At 28.8% G+C, this 18,524-nt stretch overlaps 1 protein-coding gene across 1 annotated transcript in view; it reads left to right on the top strand.

The window, feature by feature from the left end:
• The first annotated feature begins 3,829 nt into the window (after positions 1-3,829).
• The window catches only part of LOC119684874 (protein tipE), a 47,877-nt gene continuing 33,182 nt past the window's right edge, over positions 3,830-18,524 (top strand). The window contains exon 1 of the mRNA XM_038099007.1: positions 3,830-4,621. Within this exon, the coding sequence (XP_037954935.1) occupies positions 3,852-4,621 (770 nt within the window). The 5' untranslated portion in view covers positions 3,830-3,851. The remainder of the gene's footprint in view (positions 4,622-18,524) is intronic.

Raw genomic sequence — 18,524 nt, 5'->3', positions numbered from 1 at the left:
TTCACAAATATCATTATACTTCAACAAAATCTACAGTAGTTTACAAAGAGGAGTTAATAACTATTTAAGCCACTTGTTGTTTAGCCTATGATAAAAAGTGTATGTTATTTCAAACTAAACACTACTTTTAAAAAGTTAGCATTTAGTAAGATCACTTATTGACTGTCCTTTTAGATCTCTTAAAGGGTGGCATCGAAAAGATTAGTTTCGATCGTTACACAAGTTGTGTAAAGCAAAGTATAGCACAAATGTGCGGAAAAAAAAATTTCCCAAGATGGTTGCGTTATTAAAAGTGTACGGACCTGTCTACGGAAAAACCACTAGTGCAAGCTAAATAGACTAATTATAATAGACGCATATTTTTAAGATACACATGTTTAATTTTAATTCTATAAATGTTAATGAAAATTTTGTCTGATTTTTGAAAATTTTGATGAGTTAGAATGGTTTACATATTGCTTATCATATTGGTACTATCCATAGTGTTTAAACTACGTATAGTACTCAGGAATTCTTTAATTACCATATTCTTGAATTCTTTAACTGAAACATTTCGATAAAAGTTTTATCAAGTTTAAAAAATATATAATTTACGATTTTAAATAGATTAGAGATAGATTTTAATAACCAATATATTAATAACAAATGTATTAATGTATTAATTACCAAAAAGAAAAATAATTTAAGTTCAGAAGCAAACATACTTCAGATTGCCCAAATGTTAGACAATTTTAGAAATGCCACAGAGAGAGGCATTGCCTATTACTGACTCATGTAATAGGTGGCCTGATTACAAATACCTTATTTTAAAAACTTTATTCAATTTAGTCCCAACTCATATTTGTTACACTTCAGTCATAGTGAAATATAAAGTAGTTGTATTCATCATTCATTTTTTTATTTTTAAAAGTTCCAATCAATTTGAACTTCATCTTATACGTATTATACTCTTGTACCAAACTTCGGTATAGTAGAATACATAATAATTTTTTCATAATAATAATTTATATAAGAAAAGGGTAGTGTAGTTTAAATATAGTTTCTTTATCATTCAGACAAAAATATTTAAATTATTTGCTAGACAAAATGTTTTCCAAAAGTCGCGTATACGCCAAGTTGACCTCAAATTAATAATTGATCAAAATATGTATAGCAAACAGTTCGAGCAATTAAAATGACTGCATACAGAGCCATTATTTAATAATTTCAAAAGAATATAATGATTTATGTATATATATAAAAAAATGTCTATGTAAATTGCTACAACAAAATAATTACATTTATGGGGAAAATATATTGCTGGAAATGCGAAACGCGTGCAACTCCCACATAAATCGGAATTGCTAATGGCAAAATGACCTACAGCGGTAAATGAAATCATGCAAACTTACAACGAAGTACACAAAAAAAAACTGACATTATTTTCAGTAGAAGGCTTTAGTCTATAAAAATTCAAATTAAGAAATAGAATAAAAACACTGAACAATTACTAGAAAAAAATGTTTTTAGAATGTCACGTATACGACAAGTTGAAAATTAACAAAAACAAAAAAATACTCAATAGTTTTATTATTAAATAAGATATAAAAATGGTGTGCCTTAAATCTAGTTAAATCGTTCTAATAAAATGAGTTTTTATATAAAAACTATATAAGTTTTTATAAGAAGTATAAAATTCTAACTATTAGAAAGCATCTCAGTTAATTGTGTTGCTTTAAGTTTTTATTACATTAATTTATATTAAATTTCCACTTTAAAACTTTAAGCAGTTTGACTGTATTATATTTTATTATTATTATTTATATGTATATATATTTACTTTTTTATGTCTAAAAATGTTACAAGCAGATAACTAATAATTTCCTCCACCCACATTTAGAGGTTACATTCGAAAGGACGACATGTTTAAACAAACCGAACACTACAAAAACAAAAATTTTTTGATAGAATATGAATAGAAAAATTCTTTAGTAAAATCTCTCCTAACCAAATTTATAAATGTTCTCAATAGTAAGTGTAAACAATCACTCAAAAATTTCCTCTTTCTCTATCTGTGTTCTGTTTTCTGTTCTGTTCTGTTCTGTATTTTTATTCTCTTAGCTCAACAGCGCTGCCAATGTTATTCAGCAGAATAAACTAACCTACATCAACAGTAAAACCTACATCTGCAAAGCTGGCATACTCAATGAAATTACAAATACATGAAAAGTCTAAAATAATGAATGAGCATTCGCAAGACTGTGCGAATAAATTTTAAATATAAATTGTTAGTGAAACTTTAAACTATTAACATTAAAAATATTATAATTTTATTTAAAATATTTCAAATAAACTAAATAAATTAATTTGTTAAATTAAAAAATGTGAAAACTAAATTTGAAACAAAAAAGCAGTAATGTTGTGTGGTGTATTTAAAGACCTTTACTCGAACTTTATTAGCATCTACAAATTTCCCATAAAAACAACAATAATAATTAAATTTCTAAAAGTAAAGTGGATGTGATGTATGATGTGTAGTGTAACTGAAGATCTTAACTCAAAGTATCTATAACAATTTTATAAAAATACCATAGAATACCATTAATTTTTAAACTATTACATAGCATAATGTCCAACAACTTCTTAAAAATGACCTTAATTAAGTAAACCTAAGATAATAGAGAAATATAAGTGTCTATACTCAATGTACACTCTACAACAAAATGCAACTATACAAACTACAAAATGACATCTATGAATTTTCCAATTTTTAGTGAAAAAATAATCGAAATGTATATGAACTTTTAAAAAAAAACTTTTATGTGAAATTAGACTGTGACGTTAGTGCGAAATATTTACGTTCGTTTATCATATGTGAAAGTTTTCCAAATTTGCTAACTACTCGTACGAGCGCTGCAGTTCCTTAACTGTCATTAACTGTCGTCATTTTTTACCTCTTCTTAAAAGCATCTTTCATTGTCAGTGTCAATAGGCCAAAACTAATATCAGCTGTTCACACATTCGTTAAAACAGCTCAACTCAACTCAACAGCATCTTTGTTGTGCGCTATTAAAATACGCGGAAATATAATTGATTTTGAAGAGCAGTGCAAACTTACTCAAGCTCTTATCTCAAGCTCTCACTCAAATCTCACTCGAAATCTCTTCCTCACTGTAACTGTAACTATAACTGGAGCGTTTATCCTTCGTTTCCGTTTACAAATAGACTACGCATAATCTCAATTTTACATTTTCGTTTTTCTTTCTTTCGTATTCTATTGTTTTCGTGTGTGCGGGTGGAAACATTTAACAAAAAAAAAAACAATATCCTCGAATTCGAATAGTTTGTACATATTCACAGTGAGCATATGTAAGTAAAACTTGTTTAAATGTCGAAAATCGGCGCTGCTGCTACTGCTGCTGCCATTGCTGCTGCAGAGAATTTGTACTGCAAAAATATTTATTATATGTTTCGAGTATGTGCAGCAAAACAAATTAGTTAACTGCAACAGACTCTCAGTCGCATTTCATTCCACTCACACCCTCGCAAAAACCCAAATATAAGCTGCTGCTGCTGTAAAAACAACAACAAAGTATTTATATAGTTTCAACACAACGACGACTACTGCTCACATAATTCAACGAACGAACGAACGACAGACGTACTCGTTTGTTATTATTTTTTATTTTTATTATTTTTAATTTTTCATTCTATAAAAGAGCAACAACGTCAACGCTGGCAACATACATTCTAACGCCAATAACGACGACAACGACGACAACGTCGGCGCAGCCGCCGTCGTTGCTGGTTGTTCGTGCGAAGCAGCTACGAGTGCGAGTGACTACAATCGTCCTGTGTGCACGTACAATAATATGAGGAGTGGCAGTTCAGAATTACTACTCGAGCAGCAACAACAAGAGTTACGCTTACGTAAATTACGAGAACTGGCTCCAAAAAAGAAAAATGGCAATCGGCGCTTTCGATCGTGGCGCGAACGTGCACGTTTCTATGGCACGTCAACACTTGCATTCTTTTCGGTGACAGCAGGTGCTTCATTATTGTTCCTTGTGCCGCTTTATGTCGATCCGGCGATATCGACATTAAGTCACGATTTTATCGAAAACCCAACACTTTGCACAACAACGCGTCGCGAAGATCTAATCGGCATATTCAATTGTTCGTGGAGTTCGTGTCGCGAGGGTTGCACATCTGATCTATATCGTTGTGTGCATATATATGTGACGTTTATCGAACAAAATATCACTATACCAGAGAATATGACCGACTATACTAATTATACGTCCGAATGGGAACAATCCGAAGAGGCAACATTGTTAGTGAATATAAAAGGATGCGGATATCCGCCAACAGTGACTTGTAAGAAATTTAACTCTTACTATGGTATTGAGGGTGCGATATATCCGTGTTATTATTCGCGTAAAAATAAAACTGTGGTACTGACGTCCTACAATCACGACGATCAAGTCGCAATGATAATACATTTTTTTGCAGTGCCATTTGTGATAACAGTTATTTCGTCAGTTGCGCTATGTGTAATGCATTGCGATTGTCGATGCAAAAAGGATCGAAGCCATCGAAGAAACAGACCACAAAACAGAAGACCACGCATAGAAAATCTTAGGTAAGTTTCCTTCTCTAAACAACTGATCATAACTAAATTTTATTTTAATAAATATGATAAATATTATTTAATATTTATAATAAAATCTTCGACATCATTTTATAAAATTTCCAAAGTGTTTGTTTTTGTTGAGCATGTGAACTTACTTATATAGATAATATTATGTTTTAATGCAACTCCATTTAAAAACAAGTATTCAGTGCCAAAATAGCACAAAAAAAAACCAATAAAGAAAAACAATAAAATGAAAAAAAATGAAATAGGAATAAAAAATAACTTACTGATTCTACTAAAATATGAAAAAAAAATTCCACATAGAAAATATTTTTGTTTAAAAACATTCAATATTAACAACCGTAGTGCTTGCTTATTGCACTAAAAATTTATTGTATCACTTGTTGAAGTAATTAAGTAATATATTTAAAATGTTACAATGCATGTGGACTCCACTATTAAATTGAGTTCACGTCAAATACGTTGAATTAAATAAAATTTAATTATTATAAACAAATTTAAAAAATGATAAAAACCATTGAAACTAAAATGTAAAAAAGTGCTGATTAAATGCATTAAAAACACAAAATGTAAATGGGCCAAATTTTAAAAATATAATATTTAGATAAATGTTGAATTATATATGATAATACTCACAGCAAAGCAGAGCGCTACGACAAATGAAGCAAGATATACACTCTTGTAACTTAACATTTTAATATATATAATAAAAAAATCTGATTGCAGTAATATTTAAAACATTCGAAATAAATTTTAATTAGTTGAATGAAATTATATATTATATACAAAATAATTAATATATTATATAAATATATTTAATAATATGTTATATATATTACATATTATATATATATTATATTATAATTATATGCAATTATATGGTTTTATATGCTATAATAGCCTTTTTTACTTAGAAAAACAAAATAAAATAAAAATAAATACATAATAAAAAATCATAATTTCATTAATATTTGAAAAAAATCTTCCAAATGAAACAAATTCTTCTTTTTATACTAATGCTTTAAACATAATTTTAAACAAAATTTTAGTCCAACTTTTAAAGTATTTTGTGGATGCTAAATACCAATGATTGTGACATCACAATCGGCCTGGGTTATTTTTTTTACTTTTTTTTTTACTTTTATAGTTTAACCCCTTTTCTATCACACAACAAAAAATTAATCACATTTCTTTTAATTGCTTTTATAGACTCTTTAAAAACCAAAACATTTATTATTATTTTTTGTGACAGTAAAATCTTCTATATTTGGAAAGTACTTTAATAACACAATGAAAGGATTTGGTTTTATGCCATGACTAAAAGCATAATTAATTTAAATTTTTAATATTGAACCAACTTATAGCTTTGATCGAGATCTTCCGCAAAAATTCTTTTTAACTCTATAATAATAATAATAATTTAATAAAAGATACAAAATAGAATTTTTTTATATAATAATTCATCTAATATATATTAAATATAATGATCCAGTTACATAATATTTTTAATCTGTTCGTTAAATAAGAATAAAAAATTTCAAAAAAAAACTAAAAGCATTTGAGGAAAAAGTTTCTTGTAAAAACATTAGCTCAATGTATCATTGGCACTACTTTCAATATTAAACCCGTTCAGTGTATCCTCCTCCTTGGGCTCACTTCTATTATCTTTACTGCTATTGATGTTAGTACTATCATAAAATGGAAGTTATCAAAAATTTTATAGTGAAGAAAATTGATATTTCATTAACATAAATACATCAGCTCCTCAAACATCACGTCACATGGAAACATAAATCACAACATGACCTAAATTTGTTATTATAATAATAGGATATATTTACATGTCTTCGTTATTACATTTCACGTTATCGAACTCTGAACATTACATTCCTTTACTCAACAGACTTAGAAATCATATCTTTGAACGAAACATTGTATCAGTTTAGCAACGAATGTATCTATAACATTAAGTCTTGATTTACATCTTATAAATTTTTTAATACTATTGTTGTTCAGAATGTCCATTTCCTTTAACAATTTACTTTCAATAAATAGATTTTGTGGCATTAATTGGTTGACAATTCCTTCCAAACGCTTTAATCATAAATTAAAGACGTCGACAATTTATTGGCATGTCTGCAAGGACTGCCTACTTATTTCTTAGCATAACAGTCCGGAGCGGAATAGGGCTTCCTTAATTATTTCCCTCAATTGTTCTGCAGTAATCGTAACTCTTGTCCAGTCTGTACCAAAACCAGACTCTTCAATTACTGCCGAAGCTGTTTTCTTAAAAAACTATACTTAGATGCAGTTTAACAAACAGAGCATTGTGATATAGTTTATCATGTGGGAGATCAGATCTACTTTAGCATTTTAATAATTTTTTAATAATCTAGCATATACCTATATCTAGATTTGTAATGGCTTGATAGTTTCAGAAAACTATAAGCAATATTTTATGTTTTATAAACTATATATGATTTATTATTATTAAATTCACTGTGGAGTACATATAGAGTTTTCAACTGTTTCGCGATGAATCACTTGAACTTCTTGAACTTCTACAGTAACACGATTTATGATTAACAGTGCAATATTATAGTATTCTACTGTATACATATCTTTACTGGTGGTTATACATTTTCTACCAAAGTGCTTCAAATAATTCAACTATTCACATTCAACGTTAGGTTTTGCAGACTTTTAATTTTTGAATTTAAAAACGAGGATAACGATTGTCCAAATTGGCAGTTACATAACAACATCGCAAAGAATAAATTTTTGAATTTACCTGTACTTTGGAAAAACAAAAATTCTGTAATGTACATGTGTACAAAACTCGTGTAAATCATTTAAGCTCAAAAATTGTTTCAATATTTAAGTAATCCTCAACATTAACACCAGAAACAAATTTGTCTCTCAGGTAAACAGAATATTTTTTGCTTGGATGTTTGTACATTTTACTTGAATATTTTATATTCCATTTTCTACACCTTAAAATTAATGAAGTTTACATTCTTTCCTTATAGAACCATCGATTTACCAACACCCAAATAACAACAATTGTAGCATATTTCGCTGCTCTATTACTGTGGGTATGAGACGAATGTAGTCCACCGTAATTTAGTTCCCAATTTGATGTAGGTGATTTAGCCCCAAAACATTGATTCACTATGCCATACCAAAAGAAAAGGCACTCTCAGACGAAATGAATATACAATACCACATTCGTTTGGGCTTTATTCCGTATCCGTGTCTGTGTCTGTGTCAGTTATTTTTAATAGTCCAAATGGTCTTCCCACTAACTCCCGCATAGTTAAGTGCGAGCAAGTGGCGCTATTTGTTTTAGTTGTATGCGTCAAATTTGAATTATTTACTAATGACAGTTGAAACGTGTACCTTTGTGTCGCACTTAATGGGCGAAGCTATAAAAACCGAAATAAAATAAAGTCCCCGGTTTTCACGCAAATACGAGTATATGGAAATCGTTCTCATTCTTTGCATTATCTTCGCAATAGTTTTTGTTTTCATTTCGCTGTTGTTTGCAGTAAGTTATTCTGAATAATTTATGGGTTACGGCATCGAAATTATGTGCTCATGCAATGCATATGAGACATGCAGGAGTCACTTCCTACACCATTAGGCGAAAAAAATAAGGAGCTTACAACAATTTCTGATGATTGATAATATCTTTCTGATGACAAGTTTTTATTGCTTTCGATTTTTGGCTTAAATTTTGCGTTTCACCATTTTCGGTATATTTATTTAAATATTTTAATATATTTAAGTAGTTTTTCTGTATTACAAACGTATTACTCTTAATTGCTTTCGTTACTGTGTAGTTCAGAGGCTCCCAACCGGAGGTCCGCGAGATAGTTACATAGCTTCTAGTTTCTCCACTAAGTCCTCACTTATTAGAAAATAAGTACAAAAAATGTCTATGTAATTATATACCTATTCCTATGTAATTATATGGCCTATATAATGTATCTATGCACTTATACAATTCATTATACGTTATACCACAAATGCATAAAGTATATTTAAATAATCATACAGTTCATTATTCTTAAATTTTGTGGTCCCTACTAAAAACAAAAATATCATAGTGGTCCTTACTCAAAATATGGTTGAGAACAACTAGTGTTGTTCTATGAGTATCTGTTATCAAGTCTTGTTTAAAGATAAAAATTATACATATATATATATATATATATATTTATCCATTCGATTTCATACTTTGAGCTATAGAATTTTTTATTCCCGTGAACAGCATATTGCAGAAATTCTTAGTCAATAGCATAACAATTCAAATCACATTTCAAAGTCCTGACTTCTCCTCCACTATACAATTCCATTCTTTGCTAGTGTCCTTTCAGTTTTATATATTTCTTTTCTGTAGCTTTTATCATTCTGAATGATTGTGAAGAATCCAAATGTAACCATGAACCCAGCTAAATAAGTCATTTATCTTTATTTCCTCTTTTCAACTCTTTATTTATATAATGCATATGTTTTGAAATTCTAGAAGAATTCGATATATTGCTTGAGCTCGCTTTCTTATGTGCTGAATAGTATTAGTCTACAACAAGATCCTGAGATCCTGTTGTGGATATGCATCTCCAGAAAACAAAGTCTATATTCTCACAAACAGTTACATAACCATAAAAGCTATTTCAGTGAACTATCTATATCTCATCCAAGATAGTGATATGATGAAGACGACTTATTAACTTGTAGGTGAATTCGATATAAATCTTGTTCTAGGTTTCTTGTGAACTAGAACTTTGGTGCTTCTTGTGTGACAAAACAACTCCAAATTTAAAATATTGAAAGTTTTGAAGGAAAAAGATGAATATATCTAAAAAATTATCGGTTATCACTATACTGCAGAACAATAAAAATGCAGGTGGTGCTTACCCTATCGGAACTCTTGCAGATTGCATCATTTAAAGAAGAATCACCAAAATATATGTTCTGTCGTAGCTTATAATATGACAAACTCTTTACATATGTTTTCAAATACTTGGTATAGTTTGAAAAATAGTCGTCAGGATATTTGGTTTGGGGCACGCATTTTCTCACTGAATTGAAATCATTGCATTAAATTTCACTATAGCTATTGCATCAACATCTTCTAGTTTAAGAATCCTATTCTTCTTAAAAGTACTCCACATGAATTCAATACTGTAGTGGTGCCGAACTTTGTTACTTTTGCGTATTTGTAACTATCCGTTACTTTTCGAGTATGTATTCGTTACTCAGTATTCGTTACTGCGCTTTCGTTACCGCGTTTTCGTTACTGCGCTTTCGTTACTGAAGTTTAAATGCTTTTTTTCGGCAATAAAAGGAATTTTTAAAAGCATATATATTAATTATAATAAATTATAGATTTAATAAATTAGAATAATTATTTAAATGAATTGTTTGATCCGCATATTTTGCGTTTAGCTTATCATCTCCTACTAGTTTCAAATGAATCCAAATTTCATTTTTTTATATTAATATTTTTGATCATTTTTAATGAATTTGATAGCGAACAAAAATTTTGTTCAAAATAAAGTAGTTATTATTATACCGCAAAAACATTACTTAAAAGTAATCGTTACCAAGTACTCGAAAAAGTAGTTATAACAAATACTACTCATTGGTGAAACGCGTAAAAATAACTAATACAATAAAAAGTTTGTATTCGTTACTCCGGTATTTTTTGAGTAACGAATACAAAGTAACGGATAATTACATTTTTGGCACTACCACAATACTGGTCAGTTGTGGATGATAGGGATATAATTGTAAAGCTGTAGGTCTGACGCCTCGAAAAATATCAACAATTAATAGCTTTCAAGCCCCCTTACCCACTTGACAATATCAAATTATTTTAACTTTAGCATATTTTATATGTCGTCTTTTTCAAAAAGTATTGGCATACAGAAGTCCACACTCCAGGCAAAGTTTGACCACATGAAGATTAGATTTTTTATTTAATATAAGATTATAATTAGACTGTATTCTTTCATTTTATGTATATATACAGTCTTCTTTGTAAACGAATGTCTGATCTATCACAGAGAATTTTGTTTCCTCCATTTGCTGGACTGCAGTTTTTATGTTCTTAAGTGTCACAACAGTGTTGTTAGATTTAGAATAACTGCGTATGAAGGTTCTAAAAACATCAATATCAATATTATCAATGACAGTTGCTGTGTTTTTGAGCAGATTTTGATGATATGTTCAAAACTACTTCAGCCTTATATTTAAATTTAATTCTCTTAATGTTACTAAAACAGTTGACTAAAAAACACTGACTCTATTCTTTAATTTGATAGAGTACAAGTTCAACTTCTGTACTTACAGTTTCCAAAAGTTATTTACGACTAATCAAATAAAATAAATATTTTTAAAACGACCACTGATGATGGGTATTTGGTAATAGTCGAAACAGTCAAAAATTCAATTATGTAAAAAAAATTAAGAAAATTTGTTGTACTTCACTAATGTTCAAAAAAGATTTCATCCAATGTATTTGGATGCCTCCATCATATGGATTGAAATTGGATCCTCGGTATTATAATGCTTTCCGTCTTTTAAGTTCTTGTAATGTTTAGGATACATTGTGTCTAGTTTGTCCTTGAATAATTCTTCCGGAAACAGAAAGATTGTTGTTGCACTTGATAAAGTTTGCTTTTTAAATAATGAGAGGTACATTTCAAGTCAATATATATTGTATAATTCAGCATTTAAACATGATCAATACCTGAATTTATTGTTATTTTCTTGTTAAGTTGATTATTTCTTTTGCAGTTTGGAAAGTAATTAAAAGATAAAAGAAAGATCGTTACCTATTATTGTTCATCTATAACAAAAAATGTGTTATTATTTTATTAAGTGTTTAAACTTGTTCACTGTTTTTAAAACGAAAAATGTAAAAATATAAAATATTCACATATTAGATACATTTTATATAATCAGAAATGTTTTAGATAAGATGAGGATAAAATTAATTAAATATAAATAATAAGTAATATAAATTTATACAAATTATTTCAGCTTTAAAAAACTAGCAAATTCCATATATAAAAATCAGTGGCGGGGCTAGACCAACTCTGAACGTCGGCGACATCAGAATTGCGAGACCCCTTTTATAACCCAGTTGTAAAAGTAAATAAGTTACTTTCACTGATACGACGAAGCATGATTAAAAGTTTTATTGCTAATTAAATTAAAATAAACACAAATTAAAATAAATGAATTTTTCTACTTTTAGCCTCACTCAACTTTTTTTTAAAATTATATCATAATTTGCGTCAGCTGCTTCAGTTTTTTCCTTAAGTTTATAGAATTCCCAATGGAGACTATCTCCATTGGAACCTCCAGATAGGATCATCATACTTCAAGAAGCTTTAAAAAGGTTCTTCAATCGTAGCTATACTGACTGGAACTGTGAACATGAATCTGGTTACTATATAAACATTCGGGAATACTTCGAATATGGTGCCATTATCAAACCAAATTGTTCAAAATATTTATGAAGTGCTTAGAATCCACAGTCGGTAATTTCTTGCGATGCCCCTGTGGGCAACTGATTCTTTGTATAATTATGTCTAAGTGTGGTAAGCTATATTATTTATATAGAACTTATTTGCAAATTATTCTTAATCCGGCGTATTTCTATTTGTAATATATTTATATGATACACATATTAATACTTAACATCCTAATTTTTTTAATAAATATTAGAGTTCTTTTATAGATCTATATTCATGAAAAAAAGCTCGATAAGTTATGTTATTTATATTGAATAAATTCACTTTCATTTAAATATTTTTAAAGATAAGGAAGAAAAAAAAATGATCTGTAAGTTTTTTTTACACCCAAAAGTTTGTAAACAAAATATCAGTTGTTTAACTGAAAAAACTAAAAGATAAATTAACAGTGAAATAAACAGATGGATATTAAACCGTTTTTGCTATTTGGAATTTCTACCGATAGAAGATTCTACGCGAATACTACATTCTACGCTTATTCGAACCGCTTAGGCTATTTAGAATTACCGCACTTTTGTGTGGAGACTGCAAATGCGAAGAATGTGTTTGTGTAACATAGTAGGAAAAATAATATTTTCAAAATATTGACCTTTAACAGTTTAGTATTTCATTGAATAAGAATTAATAATTGCAAAATAAACCCTTGATAAACTGCAGTTATATTGTTTTGTATAAAAAAAAAATAGTTCCGGATTTGGCAATTTCTATATGCATAATTTTGGTGGGGAAAAGGTGACACAATAAGAAAAAATTGTGAAGTTAGTTTTTAATGGAAGAACAAAAGTAACAAAGAATATCTTCTTGAAACAATAGAGCAAATCTTCCGTTATTATTTGAACACATGCACCGGAAGTTGAGTGCAATGAATACAGATAAACACTCGCATACTTCTGCAACAGTATTCAACAATGGAGTTTGCTTCCTGTAACATATATCAACAATTCCTTCACACACATACTGTGGTGCAATATGCACTAGGCAAGATAACTGAATTCAATAGCAACCATGTCCACATCCGCCAAAAGCAATTTTTAAAAGTGCTTTCTGCTTATGTAGGCAGTGGTGACGTATACAAACTACATGCACTCGCCATCGAATATATGTAATTTTTCCTGACTTTTATGTGCCGCAATTGTCTGTGACAATAAACGTTCTCAATGGTATTTAGAAATTGAATCGCAAATTTTTTATCCCAACACAAAGAAACTTCCACTACAAAATATACTAGACACTAATTATATACAATTTGTTGAAAAATATTATTTACTACCTTGTAGATGGGACACATTCACAACCACTCTTCCTTTTGATAAGCCATTGGTGTCGAAAGTGAATACCTTCTGGTGTTATAGTCTCAAAATAACATTGACTTTGAAAAGCTCAAAGTCTAAATCTAATTCTGCTAAGTTCTGTGTGGAAAAATACAACTACAAGAATTTAAATTAGGTATTTCCTATAAAAACAGTTGTACACCAAACAATGTCTGCACCGTATTCACAACTTCAAATAATCTTATGACTTACAGAGTTTATTTTATATCCTTCAATACAAAGGAAAGGTCGTTAAGCATAAAATGGAAGAGACGAAATTTTGCTGATTTGAGTTATATTAAAAATTGAACAAAAAATTACCAAAGCTGTTCCTTGCGGCCAAGAATGTAGAAGTACGAAACTAGTTTCAAAATTTATGAAGTGAATAAATTCCTTCACATGAAGTAAAAAGATTATTCATTTAAGTTTAATAATTTTATAGTTTCCTCTTAAAATTATGGAACTCAGCATATTCTATGGAGTTTAGGATGAAAGATTAGTTAAGTAAGAAAAGTTAGCCTTAAAGTTAATTTTTATATTTGGAACGTGTCCAGCTTAATATTTTGTGAAATAAATACAAATATAAAATTAAATTTAATTAATTATTAAAGTTGATTAACTGGCATTATATAATCCTTGAATCATGCTAACTTCAACGCAGCAGCCTGGTTGACACATTGTATTCACGTGTTTAATTTAATGGCTGCTTTCCTCAGCATAAATCGGAAATGAATGAATAAATTTTCTGTATAGCATAGAAAACAGTAAAAACAAAATGTTCTCACATTATCCTGAATGTAGCCAAGATTCTTGAATTTTTGAGGAAGTGGGTGGAGCGTTAGTCATGTGAGATCGAATGTTCACAATGTGTCATAAATTGTATAATATACAAAAAACTTAATACAAAAAAAAAAACATTACTCGGCACATTAACTATTGCGAGAAATAAAATAGTGCATGAATAAAAAATGTACATTGAGAATTTATTTATTTCTCCTTTTTAGTCAGGAGAAGTGTAACCCGTATTGCAGAAGAATACTGGTTTACTTAGGCCCAAAGAAGTGAGCTCATTGTAAACAGACAGAAAAAAGAATATTACAGTGTATTTCAGTACGAAAGGCTCATGCAAGTAGGCTGAGTGAGAAAGTTTTCTTTAAGACATTTTGTTAAATTAAGAAAATATCTTACATTTAACAGAATAAAATTTGGGGAACATTTGAAATAAAATGAAGAAACAAATGAAGAATTTGATTTGAGACCTCCAAAAAAAACCCATTATAACAATAAAGACAGAACTGAAGGTGGCACTGCTGAAGAGTGGCAAAATATTGGGCCAAAAACCACACAAAAATAGATTTCTTCGATTCCAAAGCAAATAGTAGCTGTTATTAAATAGAAGAGCTTGGCCACTAAATATCAACTGTTATCAAGAATATTTTTTTTTAATTTGTTTCTTAATTTTTGCAATAACTGTGCCATTAATTTTGTTCAACCAAATTCAGATTTTTTGGTTTTTTAATTTTAAAAAATTAAAATAAACAGAAAATAAAATTAAATAAATTGTATTGAAAGCAAATTAAGCATTAATTATTTTTAAGGATAAAAATAGTGCTAAAGTTTAATTTGCTTGCTGTGCCAATACTTATGTTCGGCACTGTATGTATATGTACAAAGAGCATATAACTATGTTAATTTTTCCATTTACCGGAAAATTCATCCTTAAGATGTGTTGACACCGCTTCATAAATTTAGAATAATAGTGAGTTTCTGCACTAACACTTTGAATTATAATTTCTAAATAGATTTAGGGATTGATATGTTTTGAATTATTAGTTTCGACATTTATTAACTTTTTGCAAAACATCATTATCATTTATTATTATAATACAATTGTTGAGTAAAATACGAAAACCAAAATGCAACCATATAGAGTAAGAAAGAGGAGATAAAGCAAGGAAAAAAGAAGCAGCATAACGTCAGTATAGATAGTTGATTACACGCGTGTGGTGTGTGTGGGTAGAATATCAAAGAAAGCGATGTGAATCTCTTCAAAATTAATAAATGACATCGTAAATATATAATCGTGTGATGGTTAAATATATTTCCAGTTCATAAGTTAGAACAACAATGACATTAAAAAGCACAGAAGATCAACTATGGTCGCAGTGCTCCGCTCCGTTGGGAGCGCCGTTGGGATACCCTGTTTATTTCTATTTCTATTCTATGTTTTTTTAATAAACACTATAAGTTATAGAAACAATAATTTTATTGGGTCTTTGATCTCAAAGAAATTTAAATATTCAATATTCAACATCCAAGACTTATCACAAAGAGCTAATACCATAAATGATGATGGTTAATTTAATCAAATTTGAGTAAATGGACATTTTTAAATGCTAAGTTAAGGATTTAGAACCCTAAATCAAACACTTCCGATATTTGTTAAATAAATCCTTAAACTGTATAATTTTAACATGTAATAACCAATCAAACAAATATTTCGGTCATGTTCATTCAGCATTGAAATTAATTTTCAAACTGTAACTTAACGAATGAACAAGATTTTTATTATTATATTTTAATTATTTGTAAAAATTAATTTCTGCCCTTCTTCCATCCAACATTTTCATGCATGTTCTCATAGTTTCTCATTGCTCATATTCATAATATTTATGATTATCATATGTAATTTAATATTTCATTAATCCTCTTTATACAGTAATTAACTGCAATTCTTACTTTTCTTTTCCCCCAAATTTATAGTTGGCTACAAGTACATTAGGGTTAATATCTTTCATTGTGTGCTTTTGTGAAAAATATTTCTTAAGCCAACTTCAAATTAATCACTTGGAAGAATGCAATTATCCTTCAATTTAATATTAATTCCTCTTCACTGATTTAGTCAGTGTGCACGACTCATCTTTAGGTCCTCTTAATACACTGTAACTTAATCCGTTCAACATTTTACACTTTAGCAGTACCACAACGTAAGCGATAACTATGATATGAAGTGCAACTCTGAGCGGCATCACGAGGCGGAACTGTAAAGTAGCGGTTTGCTGCAATTCAGAATACCTTGAATGCAGTGCGATGCACATCATCTCATCTTCACTATTATGACTAAACCACCACGATACGCTTACGATTGCCTCCAAGGAATTTATGTCCTACTTTTCAGTTTTCATAATGCTTATGCCTTTTTATAGCTGTTGCTATTACTGTTGCTGCTGCCGCAGATGCTGCTGAGGCTGAGGCTAAGACTGAGACTGCTGATGTAGTTCACATTATTGTATTTGCTGTTCTTATAACTGTTTGCCTTGTTGTCTTTATTGCCACTGCTACAGTTGCATCTTTTGTTTGCAGCAGCAGCTGCTGCTAATGCTGTTGCTATTGCTTTGCTTTTTGTATTTGTGCTTGTCAGTCTTGAACCAATTTTAATTTGTTACTCGTGTCATTTTTTATGTTTTTGTTTTTGTAATTCTTCTTCATTTCATTTTTAGTGTACATTTTTGTTTTTTATAGAGAAAATCAATTTTTCTTTATCAACTTGTCTTGTGACTGCATCTTTATGGGTTTCTTATTTTCTACTATTATTATTATTTCGATTTCATGTGGGTGTTATACTTTCCTGGGTAATGTCAGTGATTATCTGCATTTACTGGTAGAATTTCATATTGTTGTAGTCCTTCTTTAGTTTCGACGAAATTGTTGAATATCAAGTAAAAGGTTATAGTTTTTTTTAAAATAAATGCTTTTGAATGGGACTTTTTGAAAAATTGAACTAATTTTATTTTCTTAATTTTTACTATAATAATTTGCTTTAAAAAATAGTCGAAAATTTCAAAATATTTTTTGAGAATATTTAAATCTATTATGTACAAAGTGCTTATTCGTAAATGCAAATAAAATGGCAATTATCAAATTTTCTATTAATGCATTATATTCATATCCTTTTTTCATTTTTTAATGAAAAATGAAAATATTAAAAAATATTTACTTTTAATAATTTGTAACGTTTTTTTATAATAAATTTTTAAATTTAGGCACTCCTCACTAATTTAGTTTAATTATTGTTACTCTGATGAATGCTTTTACTCTATTTTTGTTTTTATGTAAGCAGCACTGACGTGACTCTCTAAAACCTGATTTTTACCTGTTTTCTTCTTATTTTATTGGTCCTTATTTCTTTTTTTTTATATAACACGAAAGGATTTTTGGTTTCCATAGAATTCGAAAAGCTACATCTTATTTCGACTGGGAAACATTGCCAATTTACTTCGAACCTAATGTTGAAGTCAAAGATAAAAGTCAATCAATTTTTATGTAAAGAAATGTTTTTTTCAAGTTTTGGAATGACTAGTATAGCTGCAGATTTTCAGATTTCCGGGAAAACACTTATAGAAAATTATAATATTAACAATAAGAACTCAATTATACTAATAAAAAAAATAGTTTCTCACTCTGGTGATATGATTAAATAACTGTAACACATATATGCACAATAATGTTTCTATAGAAAAATTTTCTTAATTTAAAATGAATAATATGATTAAGATTATTTAAATGATTAAATTTTAATTAAATTATATAAATAAAATTAAAATTTATAACTTTATTTATTACAATACGCAACGTAATGGGTATTAAGCAAGGAATTATATGATATGCTACAAATTATAAATTGTGGGATATGCTACAAATTATAATAGATATGGTATACAATATGCATCAGCGAAAGGTTCAATATCTTCTAAAGGTCTATTTAGCTATTTAAATCTTTATTTTAATCAATACTTTTTTATAAAAAATATTATTAATTCAATTGAGTTGAATTTTAAATTTTTAAAATGTAAATAACTATAACTTCATATGCTCTAAATTTAATTTCATTATCTTTAATTGAAAAATTGTCTGTTTCGAAATTGTATTGAAATTTAGATATATCTCCCGATTTGTTTGTCTCACCATGTTGATCAAAAATGTATACACTTCATACTACAATGAGTAATAAGTTCCTCAGAACTGATAACA

This window comes from Teleopsis dalmanni, chromosome 2, assembly GCF_002237135.1.
Source record: "Teleopsis dalmanni isolate 2A chromosome 2, ASM223713v2, whole genome shotgun sequence".
Classification (NCBI taxonomy): Eukaryota; Metazoa; Arthropoda; class Insecta; order Diptera; family Diopsidae; genus Teleopsis; species Teleopsis dalmanni.
The sequence above is the reverse complement of the archived record's forward strand: the minus strand, read 5'-3'. Positions and strand labels throughout refer to the sequence as shown.